This window comes from Sturnira hondurensis, unplaced genomic scaffold (genome assembly GCF_014824575.4).
Source record: "Sturnira hondurensis isolate 20B ecotype Veracruz unplaced genomic scaffold, ASM1482457v3 Scaffold0010428, whole genome shotgun sequence".
NCBI classification, from domain to species: domain Eukaryota; kingdom Metazoa; phylum Chordata; class Mammalia; order Chiroptera; family Phyllostomidae; genus Sturnira; species Sturnira hondurensis.
Genome location: NW_028083059.1, coordinates 7,361,878 through 7,384,128, shown reverse-complemented (window position 1 = coordinate 7,384,128; position 22,251 = coordinate 7,361,878). Strand labels below are relative to the sequence as shown.

Below are 22,251 nucleotides of genomic sequence, written 5' to 3'. Positions count from 1 at the left end.
GTCACACATCCATGTGTGGTGGCTAAAAATTCAGGAGGTATATCTCAGGAGTGAGAAGTCTCAGCCCCACACCTGGACTCCCAGACTAGGGTTCCAGTGCTAGGAAGGTAAGTCCCCATAACTTCTGGTTGCAAAATCCAGGAGGGATTGAAGCAGTGGAAGAAACTTCTAGAGATCTAAGCACTTCCCCTTGAAGAACCCACACACAAACTTACTCAGATTTACCCCTCTGAGCTCCAGCACCAGAGGAGCAGCTTGAAGGGAACCAGTGGCAAAGAGGGAGAAAGTGAAGTGTATGGCATCAAGGTGAGAGCTGAGGGACAGCTTTTTCCAAGAGAGATAGGCAGGCAGAGGCCATTGTCCTTCTTCTGAACACTTCCCACACAGAGCTACAGGGTGGTGCCATTTCTGAGACTCCATCAACCTGGCTAACACTGTTTGGCCCACCCTGGAGATCCCCTAAGCCTTGATCCTACCCAATTTATAGCTGTTAACAGTGGCTCTGCCATATGAATGGCTGGTCTTGGCTCAAGTTTTGCAACTTTGTAAACCCTTTCAAACAAATAACAGCTGCCCACAGTGACCCACCAGCCCTATACCACTTGTTAAGTGGTCCCAGACACAACATTAATGGCAGCCAGCCTAGATTCACAACTTGGCTTCACCTAGAATCTCCAAGCTCAGCACAAGTAGCACCCATCTCAGGTTGCTCTGTAGCTCAGGCAGGGTTGCCCAGGGAAAAACACAGATTGGGGATGACCTTGGCCTGTACCATCCAGGAAACCACAGGGCCTGCACACACAGTGGACAGCAACAGACCACTTCAGAGCACCACTGCCCTGCCCCTGCACAGCTTATCCCCCATGGAGGGCAGAGGTTGATGGTCCATGGTCACAGTTAATCCTTGCAGCTGACTGTCCTGCCAACAGCAACCAATGCTCAACTATGAGAGAAGGGTGTCCTCAGTATACATGAAGGGTATATTCCAAGTACCAGGCTTGGGTGATAGGAGAGGCTGTGCCACTGGACTTTACAGGACACCTACTGCATTAGGCTATGCTATCAAGACAGGGAGTCATAGAAATTCTACTGAATACATAGAAACAAACACAGGGAGGCTGCCAAAATGAGGAGATAAGGAAACATGGCCCAAATGAAAGATCAGAACTCCAGAAAAAGAACTAAGCAAAATGGAGATAAGAAGTCTATTATTAGATGCAAAGTTCAAAACACTGGTTATAATGTTCAAGGAACTTAGTGAGGACCTCAGCAGAATGAAAAAGATCCAGACAGAAATGAACAATTTATAGAGAAACAACAGTAGAGTGAATAAGCTGAAAATCAAATCTATGATTTGGAACATAAGGAACCAAAGAACATTCAACTGGAACAAGAAGAAGTGACCCATGGAGAAAGACAATGGGGAGGGGAAGGATTGAATGTGGAAGTTGGGGGGTAGTTAGTGCAGGGGAGAGTAATGAAGGAAAACTGTGGACAACTACAATTGAACAACAGTAAAAACTTTTTTAAAAAAAAGAACAAGAAGAAGAAAAAAGAATCCAAAAAAGTGAAATCATATTCATCAACAATTGAGTTTAAAAAATGGACTAAGCAAAGAAAAGAGACAAAATCATAGATACAGAGAATGTTTTAATGGTTGCCAGATGGGAGGGGAGTGTAGGGGAATTGGTGAAGGGGTGAGGGGATTAAGAAGTACAGATAGGTAGTTACAGTACAGCCATGGGGTTGTTAAGTACACTGTAGGAAATGCAGCAACCAAAGAACTTGTACATATGACCCATGAACATGAACAGTGTGAGACGTTTGCTTGAGAAGGTGGGGGGTGCTCATCAGAGAGAGTAAAGGGGAAAATTTGGGACAAGTGTAATAGCATAATCAATAAAATAGAATTTAAAAAAGAGTGAGATTGATGGTCTTTTTAGGCTAAGTTGTAGGTATTATCAGGGCGAGAAGACCCATGGCCCAATCCCCCAGAAGGAAATGAAGCCATCCTACCTGGGGTTTGGGAGAACTATAATTGAAGAATGAAGAAAAAATCACAGATGATATCAAGAGGATGCAGGATGAGATTTCAGAAGTTAAATATGAAAAGACAGAGAGAGAAGAAAAAAAGCAAGTTCAAGGGAACTAAGTGAAATTTTACAAAAGTAAAAGTGAGGTAGACAGTAAGAAAGATATGAGCAGAGCGAGTATGATGGGCCGGCCACAGAAGGTCAACAGAGCTGATAGCCCTGGGTGACTAGGGAAAACAGGGACCTCCCACCCAGGATAACTTTCCTCCCTTAGCGTATCTCAGGTCACGTGGTTCAGACCCACTTCTGACATTTCATATCACTGGTCTTGAAGTTTGGAAGCCTCCTGGTGACCTTTCTTCCCCTGACATATTGCTAGCTGTGCAGGTTAGATTCTCTTAGAGGGGGAACAAAGAAGAGGGCCAGAGAACATCCTTTAACATTAAGCTCCCAGGACAATGAAGTTCTGACCTAATCAAATACACCTAGGCCTCAGTAGAAACCATGATCCTGAAAGGACACACTTGGAAAGCTAGTAAATTTTCTATTGGGATCTTTCCCCTGAGACCTCCAGATAAATACACTCAAGAGGGAGGGCCCAGTGCAGCTGTCTCTAGAAGGCACACTGATGCCTTTCCCCACCCACTTTCCCCCAGGCAAGTTTTCCTTCTCTCTCTCTCTCTTTCCCCCCACCCTGCAGCTTGTTTCCTGAGCCCATTTCTTCTACAACTCACTTCTTCTACCTCTGTGACTTTCTATATAAAATTTCTCTTATAGTTTGAGTCTTGGCTCCGAATTCAAGTACCAAGGCTACTGAACTGAGGTCTGTTCTGACCCTACTGTTCTAACACATGGTGCCATTCTCACTGCCAACAAACGGACAGATAGTATGCAAAATTATCTAGACTGCTAACAAGTCAAGGTTGAGATGATTTTGTCTTCAGAGCCCCAATGTCTGAGAGAACTCCTGTACATGAGCTGCTCTCTAAAATCATTTTTAAAGGTAAATTGAACTGGAGGAGTGGAATGTTCTACCAAAACTTAAGGGAATTACTTCTAGACTAGAGATAATTATGCCTCTTCTCCTCAGAAACCAGAATACCAATAGGAAGAGCTAAGATTTCATTTGATAATACACAAAAGGGGTGAATTAGAAATATTAAGCAGTGTTTTTTTGAAAAGGACTAGGAAAGAGGGTAAAATAGGAATTGCTGGGTAACTGATTCATTTACAACCAATTTCACATAATTTAGTTGATATCAAACCATAATCTATATGTAGTTTGTCCTTAAGAGAATCTTCAGTTATAAAAAAATTATTTGGCTCTGAAATGACCTTCACCGAAGTGGGCAAGGTTAAGAAGAGAGAAGGAAAAGAGAGAAAGTCACTTTTTCCTCACATTTAGCATTTGGATTTTTTTGTTTGATGCCAGTTTTATGGTCAGGCATGAACGATGACTCCTCAGGGGTGGTTTGGGTGCCTAGGACTCTGGCAGAAGAAAAGAAAGGAAGAGAAGCAAATGGGTTTTTGAGGAAGATTGTGATGGTTGGGTTTTGGTCTCATCAGTGGCAGTGGCAGTGGCTGGAGAAGCCTGGAGAACTAAATCTGAATGAGTATTCATACATAGAGGTGCAGGTTTCAAAATAAGTCAAGTTAGTTAGTGGTTAGTAGCTAAGTTATTAGTGAAGACTAGAGTGTAAAAGAATTCACCAGAAGCAAAAGACTGAGCATTAATGAACTACGAAGTTATGAGAGCCAGAAGAGGAAGAAAAAGTAAGGGGGGAATATAGAGAAGTGTTCTCAAAACATGAGATCCAGGCAGGATACCATTGTGTCAGAGAGTAAAACCAACCTGGGTGGGGGCAGGTCGTACACTCAGGGGTCCACATGTGAAAGCACATGCGTTAGGTGTTCAAAGGTGTTAAATGCTATAGTGACGTCATGGAGATGGAAACTTAAACTAACGTCTAACACATAGAATTCTCCAATCTGTACTACACTCGTCTCAGATATTTCTAGAATCACCAAAACCATTGCAACTGGTCTAATGCTAGTATGAGAAAACATAGTTCATTTTTTCCTGATCTCCCATGAACAGTTATTACAGTAGGTAAATTGAAGAATTAGTCATTGCTCATTGCACAGGACTGAGGGGCAGCTCTTCATCCTCACTGGATAGACTTTAGTATGCTGGACTTGGCATCATGGCCTTGGCCACAGGGTTCCAACTCCACAAAACTGGACATCGTGTTTCTGTGAATTATTTCTGTGAGATGCCTTGAAAAGGGTGGCCACCACAGAAATTAAGTATATTATTTGTTTTTAGATGTTTGGACTCCTTACTCAGATGAATGGTTTCTATATGGGAACAATATGAAATGGCATCAGATGTTTATCATCTGATAATTAATTTTCAGTTAGAGAGTGGACGGAAAGACTGTTTTGAACAGCAGGAGATATTAATATGATGTCTTGTAGAATGGGTTATCACAGACATCAGCACCCAAACACTCACCTTTACTTTTCCTCAGTCTGAAGTCCCTTCCTGCTGCTCAGAACAAGTCCTTTTTGACATTCAAGACCCAGCTCAGATGCCACTTCTATGACAATAGTTTTGACCCATCCATTCCTAATTAGTTATATTCCTCTGAATTACTGTAGCTGCAGCTTACTTACTCTTCTTTGTTGAGTTTATTGAATGTATTGAGTAATAACTCTTACAAGTCTGTATAGTTTCCAATGTAATAACATTTTCTTTCAGGAGACTCATTTGTTTATCTTAGCATTAGTTCCTATCAGACACAAAATTCCCTGTTTAAGACATGGAAACATGAGCACCCCCATAGCCCAAATCTCACAATCTCACAAACAGTACGATGAGTTTCCACAGTTGCCATTTAGATTCCATATGACAGCTCTCAAATGTGATGGAAATCTAGGCTTAAACTAAAAGTGAGGATACAGAGACATGTTTATATTAAAGAAAGTGCAGGTTATGAGATAGTATTTAGAATATAGTCCTATTTTTGTAAGCTGTGATATAGATCATAATCCAAAAAGATCTGAAAGGATGTATAAAAGATCTGTATAGAAGCTCTCTCTGCATATTAGGTAACAGGTATTTTTAAAAACAAACTTCATCTTTGTAACTCTTAAATTTTGTTAGTAAAATAAATGTGTATTATTTGTGTAATTGTAAGTTAAAAAGTCAATGTGTGGATTGTTACTGGGATGGGTAGAAAGGGAGATGACAATGTGCTAAATGGGGCATGAAAGGAGTAATCTGGGGGAGACAGAATTACGGTGAGATATAAACAACATAATTCTCAGCTGTCCTTGTTAATAGAGTCAATTGCTTTATTTTCTTTCAGTTTTTGGCTAAAGAATGAAATTAATAACAATTTTTTAAAAAGAGGAGTAAGCCTTTATTTGCTTGTTTGACAAATAAAGCTGGCTGACTTACAATAACAAATAATTTTAATAGCACATGATGTTTGCAGGAGGAGCTGTATTGTTGGAATTTCATTGTGAAATATCTTTGGTGCTTGTTTATTTTCTTTTTAAAACAGTTTTTTTTCCTACTCAAATCAAATCTTGATTCTCAGCATTTCACTTGAGCTGCTTATTGCCGAGGGCACATGAGGCAAGATTCCTACCATGCAGATATACTTCATAACTGTAGAAAATGTAAACTGTGTTATTATTCATTTCTCAGAAGTTCATGTGTGTGTGTGTGTGTGTGTGTGTGTGTGTGTAGCTTAGCACAGAAAATAAGTTAGGTTTGCTTTTAACACAACGATAGATCTTTTATTTTTTTATTTATTTATCTTTGGAGGGTAAGGGAAGGAGAGAGAGAGAGAGAAATATCAATGTATGGTTGCCTCTGGTGTGTCCCCTGCGGGGAACTGGCCAGCAACCCGGGCATGTGCCCTGACTGGGAATTGAACCGCAATCGTCTGGTTCGTAGGCCTGTGCTCAATCCACTGAGCTACACCAGCCAGGGTAACACAATGATAGATCTTTTAATGTGGTCTACAGGGGCCCCTTCAGTCTTCTAAGGCTTCACTGCTCACCCTGTACCCTGTTGCAGCCCTGCCACACCAACCTTTTTTGGGGTCTCTAAGTGCAGCAATTACTCCTTCCCTCAGCGCTGTTGCCCATGCTATTCCAGCTGTCTGGGAATGCTGTTCCCGCCCTATGTCCTCACTCCATATGTGAATTGACACTTTGGCTGACTAATTCTTACCCATCCTTAATATTTGTCACCTAATCAGGTCACAGCTGTTGTGGTGCTATGGACGGTCTAGCCACCTCAGCAGTGGAACCTTGGATTTTTACCCTAGTGTTCCCTTGTGTCTACTTCTTGCTGCCAATAAGCTGTCTTGTCCTGTACACTTTATCTTTTTTCTCAGTTTTATGATAGCTTCTGTCACCTCACAGTTTACTTCCTCAACTTTAACTTTGGTCCCTTGTTACCTCTTCTGCCCTCTCTTTCTCTGCTTCTTTTACAACTTAAATGGATTTCCCTTCACACTGGGGAAAGGTGTGACCAGTGGAAATAGAGATACACACATTTTCGGTGTCTGAGGCACAGTTTCCCATGAATAGTACTTGGAATACTCACAAGACAATCTTGTTTCTTCATTTTCTAGTTTGAAATTTGGAATGGAGTGGAGGCAATTCATCACATTTCCTAAGTTCTAAATATAAGAAAAAGGGGGGAAAAAAAACCTTTGTCACATGAAAAAGAGTTATGAGGAATACATCCTTCTGCAATTTTAAGTCAAGAAGATATTTTGCCCCAAATAGTTTTTTTAGTTAGATTTTGCTAACATTTTATAAATGTTACAAAATTTCTTTTAAGGAGCTAGTAAGCTTGAATCACATCTACCACACAGATTGGGAAATTTTCATAATGTCAGATTAGTAGGCAATGTGAGAGTCACATTCTTTCCATATCCCTATGAAAATATTTGTCCTCTTTTTCACATTTGAGGTACAATTTGGGATTTCTGTGAAAAATAAATATTATCTGGAAATTACTAGGATAGTGTTTCTAGAAACAAATTTACTTTCTGATTTATTTTCCTGCATTTTTATAAGAAGATGGTGTTTTGTCTAGATGAAGTGTTGGCGATATTCTTAAACGTGAGATTGAGGATGTGTTGGGACTCTCCGATTCATTGTACAGAGGAGGAAAATGAGCCTTAGAGAGGACAGGTGACCTAGGCCAAACCCAGTGAAAGGCCCAGCTGATGCCAGGACCCCTGTGTTTCTTCCACAACACATTAAGATGGGATGCCCCACTATGGGATTGCTAGCATGTGGCCCTTCCTACAGCTTCCCAGGTCTCATGGTCCACTCTGCCTTAGTACCCAAGTCCACGTGATCACATGCTCAGGGTGGGTTAGTCATTTTCCTCCAAGGCTTTTTGATGCTGTGAAAGCTCAAATTAAGTGGCTGCGTACCATCAACACTGAATATTTACTAACTAAAATTACAAACAACTTATGAACATTACAAATGTCTAAACACCGATGGTGGATACAAGCATTGTTTCAGCTCCATGTCATGTTTTTATTTGTGCGATTTTGCAAAAGAAGTAAATAAATAAAAGCCAGATTTATTTAAGAAAGTTTTGTAACTGGTTGACAGTTTTTTACAAGATGGCAAAATTTTATTTTTATCAAGAGTATTTCCAATTTGCTCCCTGAAGCAATGTTTTCACAATAGGAACAGTTAATCTTGTATGTGTAGTATTTCTTCTAGTACTGGTGAAAATTGTGCATTTTCTGCTTTTTCCTGTAAAGAAGCACTTTGATTCCATTTGACTTTTGCTTGGTCAATGGAATTTACTGTGTACTCAGACTAGTGTTATTGAGAGAAGAAAAGAAAAAGGAGTATTGGTCCATTTGGGAAATTGACCACATAGAGTGATATTAATCAGAATGACAGCTTTTCTGGTTTCTGTTACCTGATTGTTTTGAGATTGTCAGGACGAGTAATTATTTTTTTTATGACACATGTTTAAACTTAGCCTTAGCATTTTCACTTTCTCTTTAGTGAAAATGACTCTTAGATAAGAAAGTCAGTCTCACACTTTGCTGTCAAATAGATTCACTTGTGCCTGGTATTCCATTAGCAGGGGAGGGAGAGGGAAAGATATCAGATACTTTGAGTATCAGTGACTAATACTTCCAGTAAAGATAAATTCATTATATAGTTTTGTCTGTATTTACTATTAAACATTCATTTGTCTTATAATTCAACATTTATTATAAATAGAAGAGTTTATAGTTTTGTTTGCCTGGTAAATAGCATAACATAAATAAATATCTGGAATATATATATAAATTCTCCCCTGTACTCAGAGAAAATTTAATTAAAATATAATCAGCATTAAAAAATTAGTAAATGATAATTGTCCAAATACTATGCAGTAAAAATAACAACAAAAACTACTTGTTCACACAATGAAATTGATACATCTCCAAAACATTATGTTGAATGCAAGAAGCCTTATATAAAAGAACACATATTATATGATTCTATTTAATTAAAGTCTAGAACAGGTAAAATTAATTTAGTAAAAATCAGAATAGTTGTTCTGAGAGGATGGGGTGGGAATGGACTGAGAAGAGGCATGAGAAAACTTTCCAGATTGATAATATTTTCTAAATATTTGTGGAGTTTTGGGTTCATTGATATATGGCATTTGGAAAAAAAAGTAATATGTAGTTAAGATTTATGTATTATATATAAATTTTATTTCAAAAGAAAAATATAAATACTTAACTCTAGTTAATGATATCCATGCTGAATGTTTGGAAGTGAAGAACACTACAGTGCAACCTACTTTGACATGTATTTAAAAATAATTTTTTTCATGGGCGGATAGAGCCGTAGAGAGATAGATAAACATGTGACAAAAAAGAATAGTAAGGTGTTAATGGTCGACTCGGTGGCACCTCTATGGATGTGCACCATTGTTTCAACTCTTCTGTGTGTTTAAGGTTTTTTATAATAAGATGTTAACTCCTCTTCTAAGTCTAAAATTTTGGTTAAGTTTAAACACACGCAACTGGTGCTAGAAGTCAGAGGAATTTTCCAAACGTTTATAACATTTTACTTTGTGTCTCCAGAAATTATAATTCTAGAAAACCCTGATTCACAGAATTTGTTCCCAGACCAAAACAAATATAATATTCTCATGATAGAAAATCTAACAGTATTGTAGGTGAAGTCCTTTTTTTCCTATATTGTATTGTGTATCTGTAAATCTCTTTTAAAAGATATTGGGCCCACTAGTTTTATTTTTGATACACTGAATTTGCACAGAGTAATGTTACTCAAACTTGGGTATATATCAGAATTACCCAAACAGCTTGTTAGAATCCAGATTGCTGCCCCGTGATCTTTCTGACTCAAGAGGTTTGGAGTGGGGTCTGAGAATTCGTAACTACAGCGATTTTCCTGGTGATGCTGATGTTCTGTCTGGGGAACCCACTCTTTAAGAACCCTGCTGTGGATGCTATTCCATCTCTCACAAGGAGCACCTGTTGCCACCACACCTTCCCTTAAACAGCAAAAGAACGTAAGCCAATAAACCCCAGGATTTTTATGAAAATCAAGCAGAGAAAAAACAAAAAGAAGGGAAATGAGTTTGTTAAATCCCGTAGCCTGTTCAGCTTCTCCTTTTTCTTTTACATTTATTAAAATAACAATAATTACTAAGAATATACCAGTTGTCTAAAACAGTACAAAAAGAAGATTACAAAACAGTCTTTGAGATCTGCTTCCCTACCTTCCTTTGGCATATCCTTGTGGAATAAAAACTATTTTTGTGACTAGTTAACCAAAACTAAAGGGACGCTTTTTTCTGTGTCTCTTCTCTTTCCACCCTTTCTACCAGGTTCAGAGCCCGTTACTGTAGCCAAGTTGTGCTAATTGCACTAACTTGCTGCACTGAAATAGTTGACTTACTCATCTCCTAATTTACTACCAGAATACAAAATCTTTGTGATCAGCTAGGTCATATTTGAATTGCTATCACTAATTGTTAGTACCTAGCAGTGAATAAATAAACAAAATGAAAAGCCAATAAATAAAAATAAAAATTCTTCTAAACAAATACAGAGTTTATTTAGATTTTGTTATTTGAAGTTAATCATATCACTGCTCCTCTTTCCTTATGGTCATTGATTATATGTGGTTGTCTATCTCACCCTGCCCCCTGGAAATAGCCCAGTGTGCTCCAGACTTTAAAGAATAATGTGGGAAGAATTAGAGCAAGGAAGTATATGCAAGTGACAGCTGTGTATGTCTCAGGACGCGATTTCTCCTTAAGAAAGACAGGCTGTTGACACAGAAGGTAGACTGTTGAAAGTAATTTTCCTGCTTGGCTGTGGTGCAGTCACAAAGTAGGTAATGAAGTTATTGCTCTTGCCAAGTAGTGCTAAAATGTCAACATTGGCAGTTCAGTCAGTCTCATGCTGTCATCCAAAGTCACCAGACGGTGAAGTATTGGCCTGAGGAATCAGGGCACTGGGAATTCTGACCAAGGTGGAAACTGGTTGTTTTAGCTGAAATGGAACTCACTTATCCAAACAGATGGACAAACATATAAAGTGCCCCATTAGGAAGAAAACATTTTTCCTCTTAGATTTTTGGCAAAATAGCATTTCTTCCTAAATTCAATAGCAAATGTACTCTGGGTATTTGGTGGCTCTAATACCCTAATGAGAATTGAGTTGATTCTTGGGGTTATAGCTCCACAGGATTGTTCAGGTGTGGCTTTATGAGGGGAGCTCCCCAGGTGAGCTAGGATTTTTTATTACCTGAATTCTAAGCACATGTTGCATGTGGGAGTATGGTCTCTACCTGGCAGACTCATCACAGACATGGGAGAGGGAACATGCTGCTCTGTTGTGCTGGAACAGAGATCATGGGCCACGGTAGTCTGAGCTTTTTGCTAACACTGATCTGAGTTTATTTAAAGGCCCCCATGCTGCCTCTGGAAACGGTTCATGTGGTTTATGGGACTTCCACCACAATTTTTGTCTGTACTTCTTTTTTACATGCCATTTTTCTTTAGATTTATAAAAATCTTGCTTTGTATATATCTAAATTAGTTTAGTCAGGATTTTTTCTTATGTTTTCAGATTTGTGCTTAAAAAACACAAGTAGGGATACCTTCTGTTCACCTCTAAATCTGTGTGCTTTTTTTGTGGGTATATAGTTTTAATTTTCTTAAATTTGGGGGGTTGACATTAGTTAATACGTTTATATAGATCTCAAGGGTACAATTCTATAATACATCATCTGTATATCACATTATGTGTGTTCTTAATTTACCATTTTCCAAATGCCTAGAATCTCTTTTCCTTTATTGTTTGTATTTAGGTCCTTGATTTATCATATGAGTTGTATATATTAGGTGAAGTAATTTCATTTGTAAATTAGAGAGCACAATGCTCAAAGGTTTGTAGCAAATTCCCATGCTCCTTACAGCAGACCTCCTACCACTCATCCCTCATTACCAGGGATAGCGGAGTCAGAAGGCAGGGCAGGTAGAAATCAAGTGCTGAAGTAGCAAGGGTGGAGTGGGTGGGGAGAGCTTGAGGGCTTTGGAAGAGATTAGAGAGTTTCAGGTTGGTTATCCCATCCAATCATCCATTTTTGTAAGTAGCAGTTATTTTTGCCCGGTCTTTGTCAATGTGGCTGCTGTCTAGAGCCATCAATGAAAGGTGGTTTGAGTGGTGCCATTTAGAGTTTTGCACTGTGCGACCTGTTAGTGGCATCCCTGTTCCTGGAAGATGTTGTAGCTGCTCCATGCTTATTGCGTACTACTTCTTTGCAAGCTCTCTGAAATTCCCTTTTGGGTTGGCAAAACCCCATTCCCAAGGAGTTGGGAAGAGAGTACGAGACAAGCTATGAGATTTTGAGAAAGAATTCCAGCCTGGAGATCCAGAGAGCGAGGGTGCCATGAGGTATATGTGATTGACAAGATGGAATATAAGAATCTGAAATTTAAAAAGGATTTATCTAGTAATTATTCTGAGTGCTTTTAATTACAATTCTGCATACACCCACCACCACCACTAAAGCAATTTAATTCTTTCTACCTGTCTTTTCCACCGAACGAGTCAAGACTTTCCTCATCATCATCATTACTTTGCACAGACTCTTTTCCCAATGGAGGGTTTATTCAAACGTCTTGCCATTATAGCACTGGTGGAAGTAGTTTTTATTATGCTTACCATCATTTAATTAATATCAACATTTAATTTCCATTCTCTTTAAAATATTTAACTCAGTTTCCACCCTTTTTCTGCTATGGAAAATCTTCACTTATATTACTATAAGTGAAGATTTACTATTATATTCAAGATTTAAGATTATATTCAAGATTATATTCAAGATTATGAAGATTTACTATTATATTACTATTATATTTACTATTATATTATATTACTATTATATTCAAGTTGTTGCTATTGGTACAAAAAGTCGCGCTAGAGATTACAGACTACACATTTCCATTTAAGGATCAGGAACATGGAAGATACCTGTCTAATTATCTTTGGCCACTCCTTTGATTCTGTGGCTGTCAAAGGAAAATTGCTGAAATTCTGTATGGTTTTGTTTCTCCTTCTAACACTTTCCTTGGATCATAGTATCAGGACAGGGAGAGGTTTGAGTTTCAAGCCTATGTTTCATGATCCCTTTTTGATTGTCTAAGAATTAAAGAAAATGTTAAATTATTGCCAAGTTCGGTGTTAAAATTTTGGTTTGTATAACTTAGCATTATAGGTCAATTAAATATAACCTATACTATCAACTATGATTTTTGAAGCCTTTGATGATGTTGTCAGACAGTAACTGTCCTACTTTTTAATACATGAATTTCAAATGTGTGATCTGGATAGCTCCTTAATAAGCTGCTGTGTCCATAATGCATTGGAATGTTTTCTGCTTGCAATCCATTGTGTAAGAACATAGAATACATTTGAAACTTAGAGTCATCAGTTCTTGGAACATAACAGTGCCTGAAAGGACTTACTGATTTTATATAGATGTACCATTTGTCAAATGATGAATAATAATGTCAGGCACTATTAAAACTACTTCTCATCAATGCTGTAATGGCAAGGTGTTTTGAACAACCTTCCATCAGAGGGAGAGTCTGTATAAGCTTGTCACAGAGATAAGGAAGGTCATGGCCCATGAAGGTATACCAGACCAGAGAGTCAACCATGTTGTATTGCATAAGTAACTTGTTCTATTTTATTGCTAAGTCATATCCCATTGTATGGATGTTATAATTTTGTTTATTCATTCAACTGTTGATGGGCATTTGAGTTGTTTTCAGTTTTGTGCTCCTTTGAATATCTGCATTTAAGTTTCGCATAAACTTAATGCTTTTATTTCTCCTGGGTAAATACCTAGGATGAAATTGATGGGTTTATTTGGTAACCATTCAACATTTTCCATGGTGGTTTTACCATTTAATATTCATATTCAAAATGTTCCAAATCCTGCCTAATACTTGACGGTCTTTTTAATTTTAGCTATTCTTTTGTGTGTGGTATATCATCATGGTTTTAACTTGCATTTCCTTGAGGACTAATGGTGTTGACCATGAGTTTGTAAACTATGACCTGGTAGCTAAGCTAAATTCAGCTGCCTAGTTAATTAGTACAATTTTATTGGAACACAGACACCTTCATGTGTTTATATAATGACTATAGTTGCTTTTGTGCTACAATGGCAGAGTCCAGTGGTTGGAGTAGAAAACATCTAGCCTGCAAAGCCTAAAATATTTACTATTTGACCCCCTACACAAAACTTCTGATGACCTTGATGTTGGACCATCTTTTCATCTGCTTACTGGCTACCATATATCTCCTTTGGTTAAAAAAAATCTATTTGAATCCTTTGCCATTTTTTCTTAAATGTTTTGTCTTCTTACTGAGTGGAAAGAATTAATTTAAATATTATGGATACAAGTTCTTTAGTTGATATATGTATTACAAATATTTTCTCCCAATCTGTAGATTGGCTCTTCTTTTTCTCCTTAGCTTTTATAAAATTCAAAATTTTAAAAGTTTGATCAAATTTACTTTAAAGATTTAAAAAATCTATGCTTCATGTGTCATATCTGAATGGATGGGGATTAATTTAATTATTTTGATATCTTAGAAAATTTGATGTTGTATCATTATAGATAGAGGTTGACAGAGACATACCATGGGTAAGAATCAGGTTTGCATTTTTAATCCTGAGTTATTATTATTTTATTGACATCAGTATTATTAGCTATTGTTTTACTTACTATCTTAATGAAAATTAATGCTGATCTGTTTTATTCCCAAACTTGCTATATAGAGTATTTCTGATTTTTCCTTAGCATTTTACAATATTGAAGGCATATAAGTTGATTATTGCTGCTATACTCATAGATATTTTTTACTTTTACAAGAGAGAATTAGCATTTTGCAGTTTTTTCCTGAAGTGATTTTATCAACCTGACCAACTTTTTATCAATAATTTAGAACACATTCTGAAGTACTTTGAAACACATAAGAAAACTTTCTGAGAGACTAGACCTCAAAGAATTGCTCCTTCTGAGAGGGCTGTAATGGTAATTCCTTTCTTACAGCTTGGGACCCAATGTCCATGGTAGTTCAGCAGGCGTTTGTGCCGTGTGTCTTGGCACGGCTCTATTGAAACTGCCGCAGCCACTCAGGATTCTGGGGTCAACATCACCTGTCTGCTCAACACCTGTGCCTACAGCAGGATCCTCGGGTTGATCCGGAGGATTTTATAAACTCATGGGATCTACCTTTTGTCTGATTTGCTAACCTCACTACCTTCCACACTGTTTTTAATGCCACAAGGCATGCACTTATTTTTGAAAATTAAAAGGGGATTGATTCTAACTTTGTTTTGAAAGATTTTTTTTCTTTTTTAGATTTTTTTTCTTATAGAATGTCTCAACAAACCTTTGAGATATTTAGACTTACCCTAGGGTGTTGTGAAGAGAGGACTAGACGCAATTGTCAGAGATCCACTGTTCCACTTTGCCAATGGGCACTCGTTTCTTCTCAGCCATACTAATTGCTTTCCCAAAATGTTTTCATTCTTCATTTTGTTTCACTCTTGGTTAGCATGTGCTTTGTTTACTGTATAGGACAAATAAATATTTTTGTTTTTCTGTGGATTTTCTGGGTGACATATATGCTGTTTTACCTATAAATGTTTTCCTAGTTAAGCTTCTGTCATGTACTATTTTGCTATAATCTGTAAGTCATTCACCAGAGGTCTTCCTACTCTTGAAAGATAATTGTCATTACATGATGTACTGTTTCAAAACATTAAACCAGAATTATTCAGAATGAAGATAAATTTATCAAAGATTAAAAATTATTATAGGATGCAGATATTCCCTAAAATATTGGAGAAAGGGTCCAATAGTACAAAATGTAATGGTACTCTAAATTCTCAAAAGAGAAAGATTGCCTGACCTTTTTGTTGAGCCCTGAAAGGGTCAATGGAGTACAAGTGGGTGGGAATGGGCTGGAAAGCAGCAAACCTAGGGCAGAGGTGACCACCCTGGGTGACAACGTGCACACAGCTGCAGGGCCCACGCCTAGTGTGCACTGCAGAATGTGAGAAAATTATACTGGTCCAAAACAGTAAGATATGTTATAAAATTATAAGAGAAGTAATGCATGTCTAGATAATGAAGGATTTGAGTGTCTAGTTCCAAATAAGGAACTAGGATGATAGTCTAAAAATATGAAGTTGATGATGCTGTTGTTTTGAGATAAGGTTTGTCTTTGTGTGTTTCTCCTTTTTAGGACTTTTCAAAGTTTAGCCCTAGAAAGCCGTATGAATTGGAACTTTGGATTAAGTAGGGAAGCTAACTGCCAATTATTTTAAAAGTCACATGATGTTGCTGTATTTGTTGAACAGATTATTAGGAAAAGAGAGAAAGGCTGGAGTCATAAAAATGCCTGTGCAGGGGAAATGAGAACAACTTCGATTTCTGTGGGTCAGCGATTCTGTTTTCAGCCTGCCTTTCTCTTGCGTGGTGTAGCCATCTTCTCCACTTGCCAATGGGAGTATATAGTGTGGTATATCATGCGAAAATTTACAAGCAAAGGTCTAATGTGATGGTGCTGTTTCTCTTGGCTTTTAGTCAAATGAGCGTGCAACCCACGTGCGCTAAGATTCCTTACTTTCTTCTTCCCAAAAAAGGTGTTGGAAACAGGCTGACTGTGTTTTGATTTATTGTGAGACCTGATGACTTTCTAAAGTAGCAGAATATGTGCTTGACTTATATTTGTTGTATCTGTTGAGCAGGATGAGTAACTCTAAGGTTAATTTAGGCTCACAACAAAGAAGGAAAAAATTGGCTTGCACAAAATCCATTATATCTGAAGTATAAATCATTTCATCAAAATCTAATGAAGACTGAACAAAACATCAGAAATTAATGTCAACTTGTGTTATGGTCTGGGGTGTTGGCCACTCTGTACTCTGTTGGGTAATAACAAAGTTCTCAATAAAAACAGGAGAAGTCCAGCCTAGTGAGAACCTGAGATCTAGTTTAGACCCTGATCTCAAGGTCAAAACTTGACTTGCAGTCAAGGTGTGACACAGATAGAGGTGTGTCTGCCTTCAATTTAGCTGTTTCTGCTACAAGAAGATTGGACTAGATGAACTGGACTAGGTATGTTTTCCTCAGATTTCAGATAAGCCAACCAATATCTCTGGGTTTTGATTTTGCTAAAAATATAGGAAGAGCTATCTGAGAATCAAGAAATTCATAGAAATCACATCAAGTTCTTGGGAAAGTACAAAGTACTCTGCACATGTCTAGAAATAGTACTACAGGCTGCTGAGGTAAGAACGGTTCCCAAACCAGGTATCTAAGATGGAGTTGTTTTTATCTTTTCAGAGTCCTGTTGGAATCCTTTTATGTAGCTGTACTGATATGGTCCAGGCTGATTTTAACTGGACTAGTATAACTTTAGTATGATAACTTTGGGAAGCCCACGCTGTTCAGAAGTGCTGACTGGTATATATACGTCTTTTATTAGTGAGAAATAGAATATGAATTATTAAATTAGTAAATGCAATCTTTCCAATAGGTAAAATATTTTAAATGTGAAATCCCTGTAGATAAGAGAGAAAATATTTGAGGTTCACAATCTTTTATCTGAAGCTCTGAGCCTGGTATGTTTTTATTTCAGAAAATCTTTGGATTTTAGAAATGTACTAGGATGCCTCAACCACACGTTAAGTAGTCTCTTCAGTGGGCCCTTGACAATAAATTTAACACATTGACATTTCTACAGTTAAACGTATGAATAGTCATACGATTACTCAATGAGATTATGAAACACTAAGAGGCTTTACAACAGTTCAGGTTGAATTTTGTTACCAAATTAGTTTGCTGTTAATTTAAGCAAACAAAACCTTTTAGATTCCTGAATTGTGGCTAAAGGGTTTTAAATAGGCCTAATCAAGTAACCAATTATTGAGAAACTGCTGTGAGCCAGGTTTGAGATGGTGCCATTTACGCCAATCCTTGTAAAGGTCCTGGTAAAGTAGATATTATCCATAATGGATTATCCATTATCCATAATTTACGAATTAGGAAAGGGAAACCAAGGCTCAGCCTGTTCGGTGAGTAGCCAGAGACCACACTAATATAAGTATGTGACAGAGCCAGAATTTGAACTCAGCTCCTTCTGCCTCCAAAATAAAGGATAATATTTTTTCCTCATTGCTTGGTCAAGACCTCTGGTTATTGTGGTCATCTGTCTCTTTTGCCTGCATAGTAAAAAATAAATAAAAATAAAATAAAATAAAGCCTTAAAAATTTAATTGTTTTCTGTCCTCACTCTGTACAGTGTTTCTGAGAAGATTCATCCAGTGATCATTTAGAAATGAATGACACTCAGATGAATCTCTACCGCATTCCTGAGCATCTCACTTAGATATTTGACTTAGTGTTGGACGTCTCCTTGTACTTGTCTCATTGGCCCAGTGAGCTCCAGATAGAACTAATCCTTTTTCTCCTTGACACTTCTCCTTTTTTGAGATTCTCTATTCTACCATCTCAGTTAACCTAAACTAAAATCCTCCCACTTCCTTCTTTTTCCAACTGTATTAATCACTAGGTCTTTCAAGGTGTAGCCACAGAGCAACAGAGAAGCTGAGGGTTTTCAGAGTGCAATAATTTCATTTACCAATTACAGATCTTTTCACTATTCCCAAACAATACATATAAAATGAAGCTTTTGACCAATTGAGGATAGCCAAAATGCCTTAAATCCCATCTACCAGCTCAATGACAAATTACCCAATATTTAACCCTACAATTTTACTTTGTACTCTAGACTGCTTTATATGTTACAAAATCTATGTGCTGTGATCTCAAAATTACCTGCATTTTGGTTATTCAAGAAGGGGTGTTGTGAAATTGAGTAACTAAGTAGAGAACATGTTTCCTAGTAGCAACTAACCTTTGCTCCGAAATCGTCCTGGGATGCTAATGGAGTAAAGTAACAACCACCTATTTTTTTCATTCCCATCTTTAGGTAAAAGGCCAAACCTGAAAGTCCACATCAATACCACAAGTGACTCTATCCTTTTGAAGTTCCTGCGTCCAAATCCGAACGTAAAACTGGAAGGTTTTCTCCTGGGATATGGCAGCAATTTATCACCAAACCAGTACTTCCCTCTTCCCTCGGAAGGGAAATACACCGAGGCTGTAGTTGGTAAGATGTTTGGCTCTCAGGCCTGGGAAGGAGACATGAAAGATAATAGGTGTTACATGATACATGAATCTTGAAAGCAAGCACCATTTCTTCCACATCCTCAGCTAAATCAAATGCCAGAATTACAAATCCTCTTCATAACTGTTTTATCCATAGCACCGTTCTTTACATGAAAAATATGTAGTGCATATTCTGCATGTATGACAGAAATAATCAGCTTCATTGCCATTAGACCTGCAATTCCCGAGCACATAACTTAAATTGCATGGGGGAAAATAAGCTGAAAGGCCTGGTATAAATCTGTGTAATATAACTATGTGGATTATCCCCCTTTCCCAGTGTCTTCACTTTCTTCTGGTGGAAAATAACAACTGTGGCTTTCTGGGTATTTCTTCATGAGAGGCTACCTTTAAAAAGAAAAGAAAATGGACTACATGTAGAAAAATATATAGTATTTCAGACAAAAATATTAAAGTTTTCATATGTATTAAAGTTTTATAAAGTTTAACATTTCTTTGAAATTGTTTTTAATCACATTAAAATGTAATTTGGAGGATGTGGGCACCTTCATCTTGTTCAGAAAAATTACTTGGAAAAAACCTTTTAAAGAATAACTTCTAAAAAAAAGAGATCATTTTTATGAATGCTTTCAAAGGCTTCTGAATAGTCTGAGATTTATATTTTGCTTTGCTGCTTGGATTATTGCTAGAGAGCCTTTCCATGAACTTCTATTATTTAATCCTATAATTTGAACTACTGTAGATAGAATTTGACATTTATTCTTTTTTTTAAATAAATTTTATTTGTTTATCTTTAGAGGGGAAGGGAAGGAGAGAAGGAGAAAAACATCAGTGTATGGTTGCCTCTCATGTGTCCCCCACTGGGAACTGGCCTGCAACCCAGGCATGTGCCCTGATTGGGAATCGAACCTCGATCCTCTGGTTCGCAGGCCTGCGCTCAATCCACTGAGCTACACCAGCCAGGGCTGACATTTATTCTTTTATGCCTGAATATTGAAGACAAATCTGTTTTGTCGTTCCCCCCCTTGTCCTCATAGGGAAGTCTCAGTTGTACTTTAAAATCAGGCAAAGGTTAGGGAGTGAAGGGATTGAGCAAGAAGGAAAAGGACTCATGGACATAGACACAATGTGGTGATCACAGGGGAGAGGGGTAGAAGAGGGTATACGGGAGATAAATGGTAGTGGAAAAATACAATAAAACATGAACTATTAAAAAATAAAATAAAAGGCAAGAGAGTAACATTGTTAATTAAATGTCTACACTAGATTTTACATAAAATAATCACTTTAAATCAAACAACTTACAGTTACCAAAAAGTTGAGAGTTAGGAACTTTGAACAAATGTAACAACACTAACCTTGAATGTGGAAACCATAGGGAATTTGAAATTTTGCAAATATCCCCCATTATATTACTCATTAACTGTAAAAAGTAACCACATGCTTTAACTCATCACAAACAGAAGCGGATCTACTGCTCCTCTGCTTCTGGGGCGTTAGAAGTGACAGTTTGTGCTAGTTAACTAGTTCAATGACGTGGGGTGATCAAATGGATTAGGCACCCTTCTGTTTATTTACTAGTGTTTTCACCCTTTAAAATATTTTTATTATGGCAAGTTCAAACATAAGAGGAAGGAATATTATAATGACCCTCATGTCTCATCACGCAACTTGAATATATATCACCTTTTTTGCTAATCTTGTCCATGTATCCCTCACACACATTATATTATTTGAGTATTTCAAAGCATAATTGGGGATCCTATTTTTAAACCTATGAACACTCCAGTAGGTACCTCTAATGGATAAGAAATATTTTTAATAATTTCATGCCTTTATCACATTATAACAATAATTCTATAATATTTTGTACCTAGTCCATATTTAAATTTCTTTGGTCTTAAAAGTGACTTCTTAGAGTGATTTATTTTTATGAGTTGGGATCCAAACCAGGTCTGCGCATTAAATCTGGTTTTTATGTCTCTTAAATCTCTTTTATTTCCTAACAATCCTCTTTCCCTTCCCTATTTAAATGTCAGTGATTTTTCTGGAGAAATTGGACAAGGAGAGCACCTTGTCCACTCCCTTGCTACCATTCCGTATTTTTTAACTTGTTCCTTTATCCATATATTTCCTGTGCAAAGATATTTAGATTTGGAGGTTGCATTAGATTTGGATTCAGCTTTTGGGGGGAAATAATACTTTATAGATGGTACTATATGTTTCCTAGCAACCCAGAGAAGAGGTACGTGATGGCTGATATCACACTTAGTGATGTTAAGACTGCTTGGTGTGTTAGGTGGTCTCAGCCTGATCTCTCCATTATAAAATTCACCATCAAATATCACTTAATATTTTAGTGCCTATTGGTGTGGTGTCCAGATTCATTATTTTAAACTGCGGTTGTAAAATAGCAATTTCACATTGCAGATACAGTCCAGATAGAATCTAACTTTATCATTTCTTCTGTACTGTCTGGCTGAAATTATACAATAAAGAACTTTCTCTCATACTTTATATTCTTTAATAGTGTTTTAGAAAAGGTAGGGTAAATCCTCATTTCACTAAGTTGGTGCCCTGCTAATATCCATGGTAACTAATGATATTGTTTATTTGTTTAATGATTGATAAGAATAGATTAATTTGATATACTTAAATGGGTTTTAATCAATATGTCTCTTACCTAGCTCTTACGACTTTTTTCATTGTCTAGCTTGGATATGACTGGTTGTTTACCTTAGATCACTATTAAATTGTGACTTCTTGAAGTCAAGGTTTATGTCTTATTCTCTGATTGTTTGTAGCAGAATGATTTATGAGTAGATAGGCAATAACTACCTATTTGTGGCACTGAACTGAATAGACCCAAGTCAGTATAGAATATTTAGGCTGGAGGAGGCCATGAGAGATTATGTAATCTAGGCCCTGGCCATCAGGCACGTATATGTCTCAGCCCTCCAAGGTAGATAAAACAGATAGATCATTATGTACCTTAAAGATCTCTAGGGACAAAGATTCCCAAATTTCACCTGGAAAGCATTTTCAAATAGCCTTTTAAAAACTCCTAGCCAACCATTTAGATCAATGTGTTCTTTTCATCAACCTCCTTTGTCTTCCAGTATTATTCTAGTGGAAGAAAAAAAAAACCATTCCTCTTACATATTTCCTTCCCCACCTTTCTCTATGCCAAGGAACCTGTGTGCTTCTGCTTTCATTACTTCAAAATGGTCTTGCATTTCCCGGTTAAATGTTATTCTTTAGTTGCTCAGGTTGATTATTTATTGTCTTTCTTAATTACTATTTTTGTATTCATTGCTTCTAGTTGATTAGTAGAGCTGCCTATTAGTTTTCTACTGTTGCTCTAATAAGTCACCAAACTTGGTGGCTTAAAACATCACAAACTTA

The 22,251-nt window shown here is 37.2% G+C and overlaps 1 protein-coding gene across 5 annotated transcripts in view; it reads left to right on the top strand.

The window, feature by feature from the left end:
- Positions 1 to 22,251, top strand: part of ABI3BP (ABI family member 3 binding protein) — a 255,288-nt gene that overhangs the window by 50,917 nt on the left and 182,120 nt on the right. For all 5 annotated transcript variants that reach the window (XM_037058952.1, XM_037058953.1, XM_037058951.1 and 2 more), the window contains exon 2: positions 18,647 to 18,826. In XM_037058952.1, the coding sequence (XP_036914847.1) occupies positions 18,647 to 18,826 (180 nt within the window). The remainder of the gene's footprint in view (positions 1 to 18,646; positions 18,827 to 22,251) is intronic.